This window comes from Cricetulus griseus, assembly GCF_003668045.3.
Source record: "Cricetulus griseus strain 17A/GY chromosome 1 unlocalized genomic scaffold, alternate assembly CriGri-PICRH-1.0 chr1_1, whole genome shotgun sequence".
Taxonomy (NCBI): domain Eukaryota; kingdom Metazoa; phylum Chordata; class Mammalia; order Rodentia; family Cricetidae; genus Cricetulus; species Cricetulus griseus.
The window spans coordinates 49,314,145-49,333,755 of record NW_023276807.1 but is presented as its reverse complement, the minus strand read 5'-3'; the positions used below and the strand labels follow the sequence as shown (position 1 = coordinate 49,333,755).

At 44.3% G+C, this 19,611-nt stretch overlaps 1 protein-coding gene across 3 annotated transcripts in view; it reads left to right on the top strand.

Moving 5' to 3' along the window:
• Positions 1-19,611, top strand: part of Mfhas1 (malignant fibrous histiocytoma amplified sequence 1) — an 88,218-nt gene that overhangs the window by 60,003 nt on the left and 8,604 nt on the right. For 2 of the 3 annotated variants that reach the window (XR_003480262.2, XM_027391248.2), the window contains exon 2: positions 12,951-13,077. Coding sequence is in view for 2 of the 3 variants with exons in the window: in XM_027391248.2 (XP_027247049.1) it covers positions 12,951-13,077 (127 nt within the window). In the remaining variant the exon portion in view is untranslated. Of the gene's footprint in view, positions 1-12,950; positions 13,082-19,611 lie in introns of those variants that run through there. The other variant, XM_027391249.2, reaches the window with a different exon arrangement.

Here is a 19,611-nt window from a genome sequence, read left to right as displayed (position 1 = left end):
GCAAGCCATAAAACTTGCTTTTACTTTCTACTGAAAACTCATGGAGAGGGAATCCTCCAGTCTGAACTCTTCTGCACTGTCCACATCAAAGTCGCCGAGCCTGGAACCTTTTTCCAGAAATAGGTGACAGGGTACGCACGTGAAGAGTCACCTTTGAAAGCACTTCAGCCAGCAGAGCAGGCTTTTTATGATCTTTATGAGTGTGAGGAGAAGGGAGGACTGGGGGAGGGGGGAGCTCTGCTCCTCTCTCCCTCTACTCAGCCCCTCAGCACACTTTGATCTTCACTGCTTGTCTAATCCTCAGCCAAGTGCACTGGAACTTTAGCCAGAGCAGGAAAAAGAGAAATAGTTTTCCTTTCTTGGGTGGATTTGTATTTATATAAACCCTTAGCCCTGAAAATGAGCCAAGTGGCAGGCACACGCTCAGAGGGAAGGTGCATGGGGTTGAGTGTGATAGCAGGAAGAGGCAAGGGCCCTTTACTCCTCTGCCCCAAGATGGATGAACTGGGGTCACGTTGTGTCTGGGGGTTTCGAGGGCCAAGGAGGGGGACAGGGTGGTGTGTTCTCTGTGTTCGAAGGACACGGTAGGGGCAGGGCTTCTGCAGACAGCAGAGGTTGAGCTAGCAGCTTGGTCAGTCAACTCTGACTGGGGGACATTGCTACTGTGTGTGCACACTTAACTGCTCTGGGTAGTGAGGTATGTACATGAGTGAGCAGCCCCTGCTGCACGCTGGAGAGCAATGCTGTAGAAGCCTTAACTGGCCTCAGATTTCAAGCATCTTGTTGGTTTACTTGTCTGAATTGTTTTTTAAACAGCCCTTTCTCTTTCTTGGATAGAATGAGTTTGTCACTTAGTTTGCTATCAGTTAATCAAGATTTCTTCTCTCATTCCATCCACGAGTTTCAGAGCTCCCCTGGCTCTGCTTTCTCCAGGACATAAGGTGACTTACTTTTAGCCCCTCTAGAGCAGCGGTTCTCAACCTTACTAATGCTGTGACCCTTTAATACAGTTCCTTGTGTTGTGGTGACCCCACCCAACCATAAAATTATTTTCATTGTTACTTCATAACTGTGAATTTGCTACTGTTATAAATCATAATACAAATATCTGATATGCAGCATATCTGCTGATATGTGACCCCCTGTGAAAAGGGTGTTTGACCTCCCCCAAAGGGGTCATGACCCACATGTTGAGAACCACTGCCTTAGAGAATTCTCTTGTGGGATCTAAAACAGGGCCCTCGTTCCTCACCAACACTTGTTGTTTGTATAGCATCTGAGCTAATCTGGGACTAGGAGAGATGCTGAGGAGAGCTAGTTGAAAGAATTTGGACAGAAAATGTTCTTTTACTTTCTTGCTGGTTTCTCTTTTGAACCCAAAGCAAAGCCTTTCCTCGTAGGTGAGGCAGCCTCCCATAGCCTCCCTTGTGTCCTTTATTTCTCTGGTTCATTCATAAGCTCGGAATGAGCCATGTTGAAATGCTGTCCTGAGATGTTTATTCAGGTCCCAGCAATATTAATCTATAAGTGTTAGAGCCCCACACTTCAAAGTGGAATCTTCCTGAAATCTCCAGCTGGATCTCATGCCTGGGACATTGTGGCCCTGGGATCCTGGGGATGTTCCGACATGGTGCTTCACTATAGACCTGAGTGCCAAAAGAAAGGGATGGTCATATCACCAAGTGCAGGGAAGCAGTGAGGACTGGAAATGAAAGAACAAACATAGGAAAAGGGGACCTTGTTGAAAAGGGCTAAGTTTGTGATATTAGAGAAGGGGCTAACCTTAGGTGGGATTTAGAAAGAAACTCTGTTAGTACCTTTGCCTCTTGTTCTCCTGGGTGAACTTTTTGCCACATATTTTAGACCTGGCTCTGTGATCCAAGGCCACACCCCCCACCCTTTGATCTTTCAGAATAGAACATCGAACATTTACATAAAAATATTTACCAAAAATACTCATAATTATATGTATGCGATTATAAGTACCTCTATAAAGGGTTATTAGTTAATGCTGCTGGCAGAATTAGGAGTGGTCTTATACTGTGTCTTCACCTTAACCATCTATATTTAATTATCATCAAAAATAGGCTTGCAGGCAGAACACTGTATGCATAATACATTTTTTAAAAGGTGTGGTGAGAGGGAAACAATTTGGGGAAAGAGTAAGTGAACGCAGCCTGGCTGGGGAGAGATGGGCAGATAGGAAACAGATTTTGTAGCCAGGCACGGTGGCTCACACTGCTAATGCTAGCACTTGAAATGCTGAGCTACGAGAACCACTGTGAATCTAGGCCGGCTTGGGCTACAATAGTAATTTTTCCTTCAGGGTGATGGTATAAGACTCTGTCTCAAAAAAAAAATGTCTTCTGTTTTCTCTAATTATGAGAGAAAGATTTTCTTTTAATTTTTAACAATTGAGTCATTTTTGTGGTCCAGATATCATTTGGAGAATACCTAGCACAAAACAGTCAGTAGCTGATTTCCCTGCTACAGAGCTAGGGAGGGGCCTTAACTCCTGATGTGCTGTCATGGGATGCAATACAGAAAATGTCATATACACAGTGACACAGCTAGTGACAAATCCACCTGACCACAAAATTAGCACCACCATTCTCCTTTCATTAGGGACATGGAGTTGGGGGCACGTGCCCTGTGCATGAGGGTAGAGTGCATTCTCTCGCACTTGAATGGAGCCTTCCTTCAGCCTAGCCTATCCCTGCCTACAGATCTTCATTCTACCTCCCACCAGCTCTTTTCTCTAGTCTCCAGTGGCATTTTCCTGTTTGTCATGGCTTCCTTCACACATTGCCCCCAGATAAAAGTCTGCAAAGAGACACGTTAGCAGTTGGTTTGAGCCTTTCTGGTCACCCCTTATTAGTCTAGAAGAGTCCTGGGTGATTACATCCAGGGACTCCCATGCATCAAATGGAACTCTCCCTTGATGAATGTACCTAGATATTTAGTGTCCCTTTCTCCTTTCTCTCAAATGAGGGAGAGAAGCTTGTGTAACTAGCAAGCAAATGTCAGAGAAAACTGAGGTTGTTTGCCCAAATGGGACACCTGCCACAGAGGGCCAGTAAAGGTGACAGTCACTTGTACCCAAGGAGATTGCACTATGAGATTGACAGGGTGGGGATGCTGTGTGAGTCAGCCAAGAGGTCATGGTTATGATCGTTGCTTCTCCTTCTACCAGTAGCTGTCAGTTGTCAGCCCTTTGGAACATGTTTTGAAGCAGTTTCAAGTGTATTGCTTCCTGATGACCGGATCATAAACACTCACTGAAGATGGACCATTCAGAATCAAAATAGACATAAAAATTGAGCAAAGAGATGGAGATAACAGTTTCTTCTTTTTTTAAAAGATGTTATTTATTATGTATACAACATTCTGCTTCCATGTACATCTGCACACCAGAAGAGAGCACTAGATCTCATAACAGATGGTTGTGAGCCACCATGTGGTTGCTGGGAATTGAACTCAGGACCTCTGGAAGAGCAGTCAGTGTTCTTAACCTCTGAGCCATCTCTCCAACCCAGGAGATAACAATTTCTTCACTCTTGTAAAGTTGACTAGAGCTCAGGCATTCATGATGTAATAGTCATTATTTTAGAAGAGGGTGATAATTTTGTTTTGTTCTTGCTGCTGTTGTGGGTTGGTTGGCTTATGTTGTTATTTATTTGCTTTGAGATAACATATCACTATGTAGACCAGGCTGGCCTCAAACTCAGAATTGCTCTGCCTCTGCCTCCTGCATGCTGGAATCACAGGGAAGTGCTACACGAGTAGCTAGAAAGTCACCATTTCTTTTTTTTTTTTTTTTTTTTTTGCGGGGGGTGGGGGTAGTTTTAGACACAGGGTTTCTCTGTGGCTTTGGAGGCTATCCTGGAACTCACTCTGTAAATCAGGCTGGTCTCAAACTCACAGATATCCTCCTGTATCTGCCTCCTAAGTGCCTGCCTCTGCCCAAAGGTGTGCACCACCACCGACTTCTCAGCGGAAGTCACCATTTTTGATGCTGTGAATCTTTGCAGTTGCCTTTCAAACTCACATTGTGGGATATGGGCAGCTTTTAAGTGTCCCTGTCTTATCTGAGTAATTTCAAAGGCTGTCTTCTGAGCCAAACCCTGTGACCAGGAACAGTGTAACCCCTTGCAGGTGTAGGGACCACTCTCGGCATCCCAGAACACCTTAAAAGAATTGGTGGCCTGATGACTTACCAAAGGGCCAGCAGATCGCAGCTGATTCTGCCTGTGCCGTAGGTAGTTTCCCAGTGAGCCCAGCAGCAGCTCTCTCCAGAGTTTTGGGAAGAGGGAGTAGTTTCCCAAGAACTCTATTCAGTGCCCCCTTGAGATTTCCTATAGTTCTACAGCATGCTCACTGTTTGTATTATTTACTTTTTCACTGTGCCGTAAGACTTGGCAGAAGCAACTTAGAGGAGAACGGACTTGTGCTATAGTTTAGGTGGGACATAGTCCATCAAGGCAGGGGTGGCATGACAACAAGACCACCAGGGCAGATTTCGTGTAATGCAGCAGGTGACACTGCTGCAGTAGAAAGAAAGTAGAGAGCTTGGCTCCAAGCAGGGCTAGACTGAAGTCCTCAGAGGCTGGCCCCTAATGGCTCACATCTGCCCTACTTCTCAGGTAGACTACACCCCACAGCCTATCAAAACAGTGCCACCTGCTGGGGATCATGTGTTCAGACATATGAGCCTGTGGGGAGTATTTCACCTTTAACCACTAACACCCCTCAACTTGTTCCCACACCCACAAAAACAACTTACCTGTGATTTTGTTGGCACCAGGGGTCTGTTCCAGCCTGCTAGTTGGTTAGCTGACCATGGACTATTCTGAACCGGTTACTGCAGGGGCCAAAATTCACAGTCCAGGGACCTGTACCACATACTGCCAGCCTCTCACTCCTCGGTTTCTTCCCCTTGAATATTCCTCTTCAGCCTTTAATGTTCTTTTGTGATCCCCCTTGGCTGTTAAATCCTGTATGTATGTAGTGTTTATTTCTACTAAACTGGACTCTGCAGTCTGTCTCCTATTCTTTCATTCATTCAGTCAGTCTCTTCTGTGGTCTGGACTCTTATTTTCTCCCCGATATCATGTGTGAATTTTGTAAGTTCTGGACAGCTTTGTTTTGTTTTGTTTTGCATGATATTTATACCTGGCATCTTTAACCTGGACCAGGTTACTTGTACTGAACAAATGTTTTGACTTTCAACATAATGGCTTGCATTGTTGTTATGATTAATTTTTAGTGTCTTTACATAATATGTCCGGTAGTGAAGAACTCTGATAGGGTGGGGGTTGGGGCTCATTTCAATGATCTGCTGTTGATTTTTTTAATGTCCTAATAGGACTTGGTGTTCTGTTCTTTAACTGAGGGAAAAGCACTTGTTAAGAGTCGCCTGTCATTCTCCTCCTGGCACAAATCTTGAGCCTGAGTAATGAAGCAGTTGTCCACAACATTGAGGCACACAGAAGGCTGTATCTGGCCTCAGCAGACACCATGCTGCATTCAGGAGGCTGCTCTTCTGCATCCTCCCTGATGATCACAAGGGCACACTCTCTCCCAGAAAGAAGAAAGACCATCACTTAAAGCCAGATGTCAACTAAGTAAATAATTAAGACCATTTAGTCCCCAACGGCCCATTCTCTCTGCATTCACGTTAGACAGAGCTTGAAGATTTACATGGAAATGCCACCCCGGTAACCTTCATGCTCTACAAAGTATCCCTTGTTGTTGTGTGTCACAGTAGCTTGTCCCCATTGCAGGACATTTGAGGGTGTTACCACACTTCTCCACATTATACATAGAGCAATCCTGTGATTTTTTGTCAGAAAAAAAGGCATGCTTCCTTTAAGTGGGTTGTATTTATTTGTCTAGTGTATGTAGTGTGAGTGTGTGTGTGTGTGTGTGTGTGTGTGTGTGTGTGTGTGTGTGTGTGTAAAGATATCAAAAAGGATGTCTCAGATCCCCTGGAGCTGCAGTTACGGATGTGTAGGTTTGTCTGATGTGGGTTCTGGGACCCAGACTCTGGTCCTCTGACAGCAGGGAAGACTCTCTACAAATAGCTGAATCATCTCTTCAGCTCCCTCAGAAAAATTTAGACATGGAACTATACCAGGTTCTTGTAAATGTCTCCTTAATCTGTTGCTATAATGCCCTCTGCAAACTGTTTTTATAGTGCCCACTAACTGTAGGAATTATCATTTTAGCTTACTTTGCTATGGGTAACAGATATATAATACAATCAAACATTTTCATTTGTTTTAAATTTCTGTTGAGGAAAAGTTTTGCATGCAATAACTACTGGATTGTCTTTCTGTAGGCAATCTGGTGCTGATGGTGTGTTTGTGTGAATTATTTACATATTTGGAAGATGAAGCTTCTATAGAATCTTATCTCTGTTGTAATATTGCTTCAAACATATCAGAAGCCAGATTGGGTGTTTGGAGTTCTTCATGTGTTATATAATTTAATTATCATAATATCCCTGTCACAGGACATTTTGATATGGTGCTTAAGAGTGGAATTCGGCAGTTCTTGATTCAAATTCTGATACCACTAATTCCTCTTGTGACCATTGGTAAACTCTATATACCCTGTAAGCTTCCCCTTGTATTATATTTTTATTTTGTGTCTCTATGGCTAGCTGTCCCCACCCCATGTGTGTTTGTGTCTGTGTATGTGTCTCTTTGTGTGTCTGTATGTGTCTTTCTGTGTGTGTATACTTGTGTTTGTATCTGTGTATGTCTTCGTGTGTATATGTATGTGTTTGTGTCTGTGTGTGTATGTATGTGTGTGTGTCTCTGTGTGTATATGTATGTGTGTCTATGTGTGCATGTATGTGTGTGTGTGTGTGTGTGTGTGTGTGTGTGTGTGTGTGTGTCTGTGTAGAGGTCAGAGGAAGATGAGGGAGTCCCTAGGTTTTAGTGTTTGAACTCAGGTCAGCAGCTTGGCAAGCACCTTTACCATCTGAGCCTTCTTGCCAGTCCAGTTTCCTTTTCTATACATTGACAATAACTGTCCCGATGTTATACAGATGTAAGGATTGAGATAATACATACACACGACATCGAGTACATAGCACACATTCATTTAATGTCCATTAACCCAGTGGGCATTTGTTGTGCCTTCCCTAGCTTAATTCATGGGTGATTTCAATTCAATATTTATTACAACACATCAATAAGACACCATACACACACTATTCACTGGTCTAATAATGAACGTTACTGAGTTACTGAGTTAGCCATGAAATATGCACAGGTTATTTTTTTGTCAAGGTCTGATAATTTGTCACTATTAAAAAATCCTTTTTTTTTTTTTTTTCATTGGACTGACTGAGACTTAGAAGTAGAAGTTGTTAGTGAGGAGATGCTGTATCTCTTGGGCACTCTGTTCTTTGGTTTCCCTCATTCTCTTGCAGAAAAGTTCAGCATATTCTGCAGCCTCCTCCTTATTTTTCTCTTGTTTCTTCAGAGCAACATGTCAGCATTGGTGTTACAGGATACATGGAGTGGCTACATGCTGACTCTTGGGAGCTTTGGCACTGAGGTTCTGTCCTTTGTTTAAGGTCTTTCTGACAATACTAGCCAATGTTACCTTCTTTAGAGAGATTGAAAAGCTTTTTGATTCTGCTAGCTCTTTGGACCCCCACCACCAAGGGACAATAATAGTACCTGTCAGTCCAGGGAAAATATTCTTCTCTCCTCTTACAGTAACCAAGTTGAGAACACTCAGGTTGGCGTCCACTGTGCATCCCAGACTTTCACTTCCTCTCTCCAGCTCTCCTTGGTCTATAGCAAGAACTCCCCAGACTCAGCAGCAGATGTGCTCTGCCGTTGGTCTAGACACCTTATTTTATGGGAAATCCTTGCTTGTCATTCCCACCCTTCCACTCTTCACCCAGAGCATCACCAGCTATTTCTGGGGGGCACTGGCTTCTCATGAAAGTGTGAAGTTTGCATTCACAACCCATTTCAATGAGTTTCTGACAGCCAACAGCAGGGAAGGAGATAATGCAGCCTCATCTTGATACAGCTGACCACCTAGGGCAGTGGTTCTCAGCCTGTGGGCCATGACCCCTTTAGGGTCAATTCACAGGGGTCGCCTAAGATCATCAGAAAACACAAATATTTACATTACAACTCATATCAATACCAAAATGACTGTTATGAAGTAGCAGTGAAAATGATTTTATGGTTTGGGGTCATCACAACAGGAGGAACTGAATTAAAGGGTCTCTCAGCATTAGGAAGGTTGAGAACCATTGGCCTGGGGGATACCATGGGAAGGAGCCATAGGCTACCTTTGAAGTAAAGAGAGATTTGTTTAGGCTTATAATTTTGGAGTTAAACCCAAGTCTAGGCAGCTTGTTAGTTTGTACAAGGACAACACATCATGGCAGGAGCCCATGGCAGAGCAAGCACTCACATCCCAAGCCAGGAAGCCTCCAGGGACCATCTCAAACCCCCAGCTTTTAAGGTTTGCAGCACCTAACTACCAGACCTGCCACCGTGGGAACCACATTTGAACATCTGAGGAACTCGAAGCCTATTGCGCTAGATGGGTCTTTTGGCTTATTTTCTTCCATGGTCTGCTAGTATCTCAGGTGAACTCCCTTGCTGCCCAGAAACGTGACGGAGCACTCTGGGTCTTCCTTTTGGTGCTGAGCTCCTACTCTCAAGGGCATGCCTGAGGCAGGGACCCAGATCTTTTTTTTTTTTTTTTTTTTTTTTTTTTTTTTTTTTTTTTGGTTTTTTCGAGACAGGGTTTCTCTGTGGCTTTGGAGGCTGTACTGGAGCTAGCTCTTGTAGACCAGGCTGGTCTCAAACTCACAGAGATCCAACTAGCCTCTGCTCCCCGAGTGCTGGCATTGAAGGTGTGCGCCACCAACACCCGGCTAACCCAGATCTTATACACAGCAGGTGGCTGCTCCACCGAACATGTGCATCTTAAGCTCTAGCTTGTGTTCAAGTTTAGGATGCTTCGATCCCTTGTTTTCCTCCATAGCATATGCATTTCTGACCATCCTTTGCATTTCTACTAAAACAGGTTTTTCTCAATTTAGAACTGTGGGTATTTTGTCACTCCTGAGAATCCTGACACTGTACAGTAGATTTTTGGTGGTACAGGTGCACTTGAGACTATGATCTATTGGTGTGTTCATTTTATTGTTTTTTTTTTTTACATCAAGCAAATTTTTTCACATGTACCCTCTACCTTTGTGCTCTACTTCCACGTGCTTTCGTCCATTTTTCTTTACTATGACAGAATACCTGAGGCAGGCTAACTGTATAGAGAAACGGGTTTATTTAGCTCATTTTTGGAGGCAGAAAGTTCAAACACTGTGACACAGGCTCTGGCAAGGGCTCTCTTTGGTCACCTCACGGCAGATGACAAAACAGAAGCATATATGAAAAGATAGATTGCACCAAACATTAGAAGCTAGAGACAGGGAAAGGAGTGCCACAATTTCTAAGGACATGGTGATGATTAACCTAGGGATTTTCCTCTTGTCTCCATCTCCTGTCAGAATCTCAGCATGCAGGACAAAACTGCAACATGGACCTAAACCAAACCATCTACCTGAGGGCAGTGAGGCTGCTGGTTTTATAGACATTGGTAACCAATGCTTAAAAATCTGCAGGTTATTTCCAGCTTTGCCATTTAAAAAGCTGGCCTCATGCTCTCCAAAGACTACAGTATCTTCAGCAATATAACAGCTGTGTGTGGCTGGTGCCAGGGGCCCATGCAAGGGATAGGGCTTGGCACCTGCAGTCGTTATCTGGGTAAGCAGGCAGTTCAGAGCAGATGGGACTGAGGCCTGTGCGCCATGGCAATCAATCAGGGAGAATTTCCAAGGGGAAAACAGAGAAGCCCAAGCTGTGCTCAGACTTCGGGGTGATCTTAGGATTCTAATTTAAAAAGTACCAAAGAAGAGCCAGGAGGGGGGCTGGCCAGGACCAGCTGAAAGTACTCTGTCCCCAGGGCCCTGGTGGTTCTGTGACTCACTGTGGGCTGCTTGGACTACCCAGACTCACAACTCTTAGCAACTCTGTTAAAATGCAGACATCTGGCTTAACCAGTGATGCTAGACTGGATGGCTTCCAGGTGTGAGCGAGCTCTGACTTGCTCTTACTCGGTCGGGTCCATCGTGTTGCTTTGACATTACTTAGTGTTTCCATTTGTAGCTGGCATCTTTCTTATTCTGACCATTTCCTAGCTGGTGTTGGATGACACATAGTTCTGACACATAGGTGTCTGCAAGACCAGCTAATGGTGCTGGATGACATTTGCAATACTTTTATGTTTGCAGTAATTTGGTGAATGGACTAAAATTAGATCCAGTTCTGATTGTGCAAAGCCACAGAAAAATGTTCCTTTTGGGAGATTAATGTGCCTCTAAAAGTATAAATATGACAGTGCCTAAATTCATTTTAAAATAGTGATATTAAGCAGTTCCTCCAGGGAAGATGCACCCTGGTTGGAGAAGCAGCCCCTGCCTTGGGGAGGTACTGGAGACTGGTAGCAGAGGGATTCTAAGCCCCTGCTCCCATGTCTGCCACTAGTTATCCCCTGCTGCTGGGCACATCTCATAACTTCCCTGAGCAGTTGTGTGCTGGCTAGTTTTATGTCAATTTGACACAAGCCATAATCATTCTGGAAGAGAGAACTGTTAATCCTGAGAGTAACGAGAGAAAAACCAATTCCACAATTTTGAGACAAAACTGAAGAAAGTTTTAATTAAATACTAGCCAGGTGGATGGGCTCTAGCCAGATCCACCTCTGGGTTCCCAGAAAATAACCTTGAGTTACGTTTTGCAGGGGCTTAAAAAGACAAAACCCATAATTCATTGCATTTCCCATCAGATCCAATCAGGAGCAAGCATACATCCTGACATATTTCCTGCCCACTAACTTCCTATCCACATGTGATCAAGCACATCCAGTGCAGATGGGTTGAACAAACAGGAACTTATTCTTAACTGTCTTTGGTGCAAACAGAACCCTTAACCTGCACGGTATATTTTTCCTGTTTTGGTCTCACAAGAACCTCAACTGAGGAAAATGCCCCACCAGATTGGCTTCTGGGCGAGCCTGTGGTACATTTTCTCGATTGATGATTAATGTGGAGGGCCCAGCTCACTGTGCGCAGTGCTGCCTCTGGCTTGATGGTCCTGAGGGCTATAAAAAGTAGGCTGAGCAAGCTAGTAAGCATCACCCTCCATGGGTTCTGCATCATCTCCTGCCTCCAGGTTTCCTCCCTGTTTGAGTTCCTGCTCTGACTTCCCTTAGCAATGGTGGGTGACCTGAAAGCTGTAAGCTGAAATTAAGCCTTTTCTCTGGACTGGCTTATGGTCATGCTGTTTATCACAACAATAGAAACACTAAGTGAGGCAGCAGCTTCTTCATTTGTAAAATGGGGATGAGCCCTCAGGGTGACATGATACACAGATACACTCCAGGATTCTGATTCAGTGTGGGCACATGTTCCATCATTGTAAGCTCAGCTGATGGTGGAGTATTTAGAAATAATAGCACCTTGAGTGTGTGTGTGTGTGTGTGTGTGTGCGCGCGCGTGCGTGCTCTCGAGGTGGGTACATGAAGGCAGAAGACAACTTTGTGGAGTTCGTTCCATCTTTATGTGGGTTCTGGGGATTGAACTTAGGTCATCAGGCTTTTGCCACAAAATACATAACACACCAAGCCACCTTGCTTGGCCAACTACAGGATTTGAAGAAGAAAAAAAAAGTTTCTGTCATTACATGTCAGTATATACTTTGGAGTCTCTAGAATTTCAAACGCTCATTAAAACTGATGAATTTCATGCCGGGCGTTGGTGGCGCATGCCTTTAGTCCCAGCACTCAGGAGGCAGAGGCAGAGGCAGTCGGATCTCTGTGAGTTCGAGGCCAGCCTGGTCTCCAGAGCGAGTTCCAGGACAGGCTCCAAAGCCACAGAGAAACCCTGTCTTGAAAAACAATAAATAAATAAATAAATAAATAAATAAATAAATAAATAAACTGAATTTCACTAGGGTCTTTCCCCTATTTGGTATGCCTTTTGTGTCCTTGGTTTGAGTTATTTACTTCTAGGCTTAGCAGGGCCATCAGGCAAAGACAAGGGCTGTCAGGAGCCAGACACTGTTGACTGAGTACTCTAAGCAGAGAAACCTGAAGGACAGAAGGAGCAAGGACAGGCCGTCCAGATGAGGGACCTGCCAGGAGGAGGCTAAGGAGTGGAAGTTGCTGCTCCTCCTGACGAGCTGATGATCTCAAGGCAGAGAGATGATGTGCAGGTGTGCCCAGTGTCTGATTTCCTTTAGGTATTGAGTTAATCCATTAAGTTAATCACCTGTTTCTACTAGGCCCCATTAGTCATGTGATAATACCCTGTGCTTTTGACTCAGCATTCAGGAAATCCTCTTGTTCCAGGAGGCTGGACTGTGGTCTTGCTATTTACCTTGTTAACACCTTGAGCCTGCAGCGTGTCTAGATCATTTGCACAGAGCTTTGTTTCGAGCCTGCTAGCTCTGTTGAAGCCCTGTATTCCCAAATCTCAATTACGAGCCTCTCATTGGCACCTCTGCCTGGCTGGCATGAAGATCTCAGGAGTCAGAATGAAAAGAAAGGTGATTGTCGTGGCAGGTGCTTTCCTTTGCTGGGAGGGCACACCTTCTCACTACTGCCATCATCACGTAAGAGCCCTCTCCATGGTGATGTGCTGAGGATCAAGGCAGCTGGAGCTAGAACCCTGCAGTCCTGCTGTGCTAGCTACATGTTGGTACTGTCTCCATGTCTACAGACCGTCACCGATTTCCTTACTAATGGCATCTGCCTCCCTTCCCCCTTTGAAAGTGCTGCATTCCTCTGTGTCAAGGAGTCCCACTCTTTTGGTCCTGTTTCCTAATGGGTTTTCTCTCTCTTCTTTGCAGGGGAGTTGCTGAGTCAGCCCAGGCCAGAAGGGGTGGCAGAGATCATCTGCCCCAAAAATGGCAGCGAGCGAGTGAATGTGGCCTTGGTTTACCCACCTACACCGACTGTGATCAGCCCCTGTTCCAAGTGAGTTCCCAAGTCCCACCAGTTCCTTGTTGCAGATTCTGGCTCAATAGTTCAACCATGTGTGCAAAAACCTCGAAAAGTCCTGAGGGCAGAGGCATTTCAAGCAGCAAAATATAAACTTGTTTTGCCTGCCATTGTGTGATATTTGACTTTGCTGATGAAGTCAACAATTTTTTAGAAAGTGTCTCAGATGTATAATTCATCAACCACAGAGTTTACTCATTTAAGATGTGCATATAGTTCATTGGTTTTTAGTCCGTTTTCTGGTATGTACAACCAAAAAAAAATATGCTCCCCCCAATAGCATTACTACAGAGCTTTGTTGAAAAGCCTCTAGGGTCCACCTGAGCCTCATCCTTGTCCCAAGTGAGAGTTCTTAACTGTCATTGCAGAATTAAGTGGGTTTCACTTCAAAGAACAGCAAGGGGCCATTAAAACTGAAAAGGCTGCAGAAAATCTATAATGATTTGATTTTGCAGGGGTCTCTCATTCTCTAATCAAGCCCAGAAAAGCAAAGACTGTAGGCTGGCTACAACCTTCTCCCCAAATGGACTGACAGGGAATGCACGTGTACAAATATTCACACAGAATAGATGCTGTCTTGTCTACAAAAGAGACATCCTATTGGCTTGAGAGTTTTATTTATATGTTTTGGTCATACTAGAAACCAAAGGGGCTACTTTTAAACTGAGACGAAATGACTATAAGTTGGTAAATCAGCAATCATAGACATTCCTGGGTTGAAGCTCGTTGCTTGGTGATAGCTCCAGTCACTTACCAGCCAGCTGGCCATAGTCACACAGCATCCTGGTTTGTTGGTTGTATAGTGTGCCTCCCCCTCCTTACACATACACACAATGGACAAAGGTTTATAAGGCATTGGAAAGTTTGCACTTGAGTACTGTGACTTCTCTGTCATCTAGTCAAGTAGGTAGGAGGACAAAACCACGCTTTCTTCACCAGGAACTTGCTGTCTGGTCACATGCCAGGGCTCTGTGGTAGGAGTGTCTCACAGGCAGGGGCAGCTCTCCTCCTGTCTTGTGCTTTCTGTACAGCCAGGTCTCCATGATGTTACAGTACATCAGAAGTAGAAGGCAAAGCCCCATTTCCTGCAAACTGGGCAGTTCATTAGTCAAAGCCTATGCAATATAGCTGTGCTGGAAACTAGCTCCAAGCACCTGTGGGAAATACCTCTCAAACACTAGATTTAGGATGCTATTTTATCTGGAATGCACCCAGCAGCAACATCCCTCGGGTGACTCTAAGAAACTGAGGCTTTGAGGTTCTTCTCCTGTACCACAGTATAATCACACAAGGATCCCTCATTAACTTGCATCTTCCTCTCCCTGAACATATCACAACCTAGGCATTTGTCAGCCTTGCAGTTTCTTTGAGTCTGTGCCTACTGCTCCTTGCCTTTTGGATACACCAAGGAAGGGATAAAGGGGTGTATAGAAGCAGAGAGGTTCAGGACACAATATACTTTGTATTGATGTAAATGTCCCTGAGCCTCCAGAGACACTAATCTCTTGTTTTCACATGGATCCATGCTATTTAATGGACAAGATAGATAAAGGAGTTAAATATCGGCTTGTGCCAGACACCCTAGTGGCACAGAGCCAGAGTTATCAAGCCAGTCCCATGGGTGGCTCTGTGTTCTACCACAGAAAGACCCCTTTTGCCAGCCTGGGGAAAGAAAGAAAAAACCATGTAGTCTGCCTCTCCTTGACAGTTTATTGAACCTAAATGAACAACCAGCTTTAAATTTGGTTATCATCAGAATGGCCATTGGCTTAGACCTTGCTAGTTGCAGGAGGGAAACACCCCTGGGGACTGAAACCCTGTTGATGTAGCAAATATTAGTGTCTTGGCAGTATAATTCTCAGCTCTAGATGAAGGACTGTTCCCTAACTATGAAAGTGTTGCATCTTTGGCAAGACTAACTTTTTTTTAGTGTGGAGACCAGGAGAAATGACCACTCTCGTGACTGTCTGGATAAGAGCCTATGCCTGTAAGATGCAATCTGAAGCCCATGCCATGAAACATCCACAACCCACAGCCATGAGCACTAAACAAAAGTAGACATGCAGGCTAGGCCAGGCCCACTGGAAGGTCTGAAGCACGATGATTGACACTGTGTCCAAAACCACTGCTAGCAGCCACTGAGTCACATGGCTTTGGCCCCAGGACTGAGGCTTAGTATCCCAGGATGGCAAGCAGTCCTAGATTGAGCACTGCCCTTGCAGCTCCAGGCAGCTAACTTAAGACTGAATTTTTTTTTTCAAGACAAGGGTTTCTCTGTATTGCTTTGGAACCTGTCCTGGAACTCACTTTGTAGACCAGGCTGGCCTTTAACTCACAGATATCCACCTGCCTCTGCCTCCTGATGCTGGGATTAAAGGCATGTGCCACCAACGCCCAGCTTGGCAGCTAACTTAAGAAGCTCATGAAAAAGTGATATCTCCCTCTAGAGCAGCTCATAAACTGCAAGCAGATGGGAAAGGTTGAACTGTCCTCAGCAGGCACATGTATCAGAATGTCCAGGGAAAGTAGCCAGGTGTGCATCTTTGAAGACTCTGAAGTCACTGGGTCTGTTCTAAAGTATGTTTGTTGGACTTTAACTCTGTGCTACTAATGATGGCCTCCAGCCAGGTGTCCTTTACCTTCCCCATGGACCTTTGTAAAGCCAACCCAAAAGCAGAACCTGGTACATGCATGGTGTTGTCAGTCACTCCTGACCCCTCCACTCTTAGCTAGGATGAGACTCTGTTCACTGTTCACGTCAAGAAAGGACAGAGTCGGGATGAATGTTTATTATCATGTTGGGATGACAGGTGCTAACTAGAACAGTCCCAGGTACCAGAATCAACCCCTGCTCTATGTCCTTGACCTTGATCCTTTAACACTTTGAAACAGTCTCTCCAAGCCATTATTTGCCCAGTTTTGTAATGATAATTCTTTCTGTCAAGCCACCCGAGCCCCACTGCCACATGGGCACCTGAAATAACAGACAAAGTCTTATATTAGGTACAGTGCTGAAGGCCAATGACTAGGATTTCTTATCTGCAACATCAGTCTTAATTATTAACCATGACTATTAATCTATATACTTATAAGACATCTTATAGAGGACGCCGGCAGTCACATGGCGACTACTCTCTCCTACATTTCCCAGAATCCTCTTTCTCTCCTAGTCCCACCTATCTTACTTTCCTATTGGCCAACAGTACTTTATTTATCAACCAATAAGACAAACACATACACAGAAGGACCTCCCCCATCATCGAAGACTTGACATTTAATATACCACCTTAGCCATATGTGAAATAGTGATACAGTAGAGTTCATAAACAAAAAAGAATCAATGGTGGTTATTTAGTACCTCCTTATGAATCCCAAACTTTGCTGTTTCTCACTTAAAATGTTCGCATGACTCTGCATCTGAGTGTCATTACATTAAGAGTACCAGCTGCTCTTAGAGAGGATCCAAGATTGATTCCCAGCACCCATATGAGATGGCTCACAACAGCCTGTAACTCCAGCTCTCAGGACTCCTCTGACCTTTGCCCCTGCACTTACCCCCCCCACACACACACACCACACACACTAATTAAAAATAAAAAACCAAGAATTTTCAGGTATCTTTCCCCAATGAAAGAGAGGTGGAAAGTAAGGAGTTAATAGTAGGTTTGGGGGTTGGGAGCTTATAGTAGGTCTTCACTGAGGGCTCATTCTCCATGGGACTTACACCTTCGAGTTGTCTAAGTGGTGGGTGGTTCTCCCAGCATTCCATTGAGAAGAGATTTTGGGAGTGGATGAAATGCTGTTTCTCCTCCTGCCCTTCTTTCTCCAGAGGGAAAACAGGTACCTAGAGGTATCTTGTGTACTTTGCTAACCTATTCAACTGTGAGCTATTTCTGCACTTTTGAAGTGTGTTTGTGAAGGATCCCTTTACAGTCATGGGGTCATGATTGTGGTCACATCACGGGATGACCATGCATCTGACAGCAGGGTTGCTCAAAACAAAACAAATAACAACAAAAACCTTCCTCAGCATGGGTTATATCAGACAGAGTTCTAAAGCTCCATTGATGTCTGCTTTACACAGTGCTTGATGATTCTCAGTATATTTTAAGTGGTGTGACTTCTCCACTCCTTACCACTATCTCATTCTGAAGCATCCTCATCACACTAAGAAGAAATCTAGTGCTAATTGTCATTACTGTGTCTAATGTAATGTGGCACCTCATTTGTGCAGCCAATGTTTTTAGTGTCGTTTTCCAGAATGGTTTTGGTGATTGATGTGTTGGTATTAAGCAAATTCTTAAGTTTGAAAAAAGTTCTCATAATTTCTTGGTTACTGGCACAGTTCAAGCCAACTCAAATGAAATAAGTGACTTGCACCATGTGTTACTTGCAGCTCCTTGTTTCCTGGGTGATGAAGGAGAGGTAGAGAGGCTTGGAGGGAGGTGAGGAGCTTTCTTCAGAACTTCCTAGTTGTAGCCTCTTGACAGTTCAGCATCCAAGCATGCTACACCATGTATGTGAGGGATGGGTAATCCCTTGGGGATTGTAACAAAGCCCCATCTCTCTTGGACACCAGAATCACAAAATACTCAAGTCCTTGTATAAAATGGCATGAGTGGGGCCTGTGGTACTTGCCTGTGATCCTGTTGGGTTCCAGATCAGCCTGAACTACGTACTAGTTTCCTGTCTTGGAAAATAAATTAGCTTGTTATTTAAATAAAATGACATAAAATTTTTATGCACTTTCTGCATACCATCCTGTATACTTTAAATCATCTCTAGATTGCTTTGACACTTATAATGATAAGAGAAAGTATATGGCCAGTACAGATGCATGGCTCCATGCACCAGTGTTTCCTATCTGCAGTTGGTTAAATCTGAGGATGCAGAGTCTCAAGATGGAGAGGGGGTGGGAAGACGCTGACTGAACTCTCACTGGGAGGAGTAGAGAGAAAATAGAAGGTTGATTTTTTTACACCTTAAACAATATCTTTATTACCTTTTGATACTTTCATATGGACATAAATCTTGATTATCCTCCTTTCCTCCCCCCTAGTTGTTTTATGCTCAGATCCATTCCCCAATCCTCCCAGCTTCATGCCCTCTTGTTTGTTTGTTTTAAATAATCCACTAAGTCTACCTTATGCTGTTCATATAATCATAGGTGTGGAGGCCATCTGCTAGGACCACACCCTTAAAAAAATGGACTCTCCTGCAGAAGCTGTCAGCTCCTGTCAACAGCTCCTCAGCTAGGGGTAGGAGACTGTGAATTTAATGGGAATTACCCTACACAGAGGATAATGTTCTTCCCAGAAGCCATGAGATGCCATAGAAAAAGCCTAGTGACAGATGAAGGATAACCTCCCTTGAGTTGTTGGTTGGAATGTCTTGGTGATACCCTAAAACAATGCAGGCCATTGCCATTTGTTCTTGGTTACTTACCTGAACTTGATGTTATGACCCTATTGTGACAATACCACATACTTTGATCACAGTATGTGAAAAACTCAAGTTGGTACTAATCGGGAAGCTTCTTCCTGCTGGTCAGCTTTCATGGTGCTATGTAGGAGGGAGTCATTAACAGTCTGACTCACCAATAAACTCTGTGAGCTACAATTAGTGACCAGGATGGCACAACTATGTAGGGGGTAACCAACTCTTTTCTGATTAGGTTTAAGGCCCATTTCACAGGAGGAAACACATGCCTGGTATTATAAATCTGGCCAAGAACTCATGGCTGGGGAACTCACTGGCCTTAAGGGCAAGCGTACTACTGCTGTTTTGTAAATGGACATAGGAAACTACACTCTAAATTCATACCTCTATAGGTTGTTATAGCTCTCAGACCTCCTCAGAGAAGAGTCTCAATGCAGTAGATGAAAGTTAATGCAGACACTCACATCTGGTCAAGATGCAGAGAGTAAACAAACATCTGCTGAGAGCTCTGCTACAAATGGGACTAGTCTATCACACTCCTCCCCCATGGTGCTTAGATGCTTAGGGACCATTGTGAAAAGGGGTCAGAATGATTGTAAGAGCCAGAGATTGGGGAGAACCACAGCAAAACACAGTTGAAAGGGGGAGGGGAGAGGAAGAGAGAGGGAGAAGTAGAGGGGGGAGAGAGAGAGAGTTTTGAGATGCTTATCTCAGCTCTGTCCTCTATTGTTACCTTCTGTAGAAGAGAGGGTCTCTCCACTCAAGAACTCACAATTACCGCAGTTACCTACACAAGATCAAACTGGTCAACATTCCAGAATCTGTTACATTTTTGTTTGTGAATCCCTAGTTCTGCAGTCTCTTTGCAGGTTGAAACTCTTAATGCTCTAGTCTGCATGCATGTGTGTGAGCTTTGGTGCAAATGGCAGATGGCCGATCACACTTCATTTTCAGGTGTCCTGCACCTGAAAATTGTTTTCTTTTTCTTTCCAAGGAAATTCTGTCCAGTGTCCCTCCACCACTAACTAAACTGTGTGAACTCTGTTATAAACTGCTTACCCCAACTTGGCT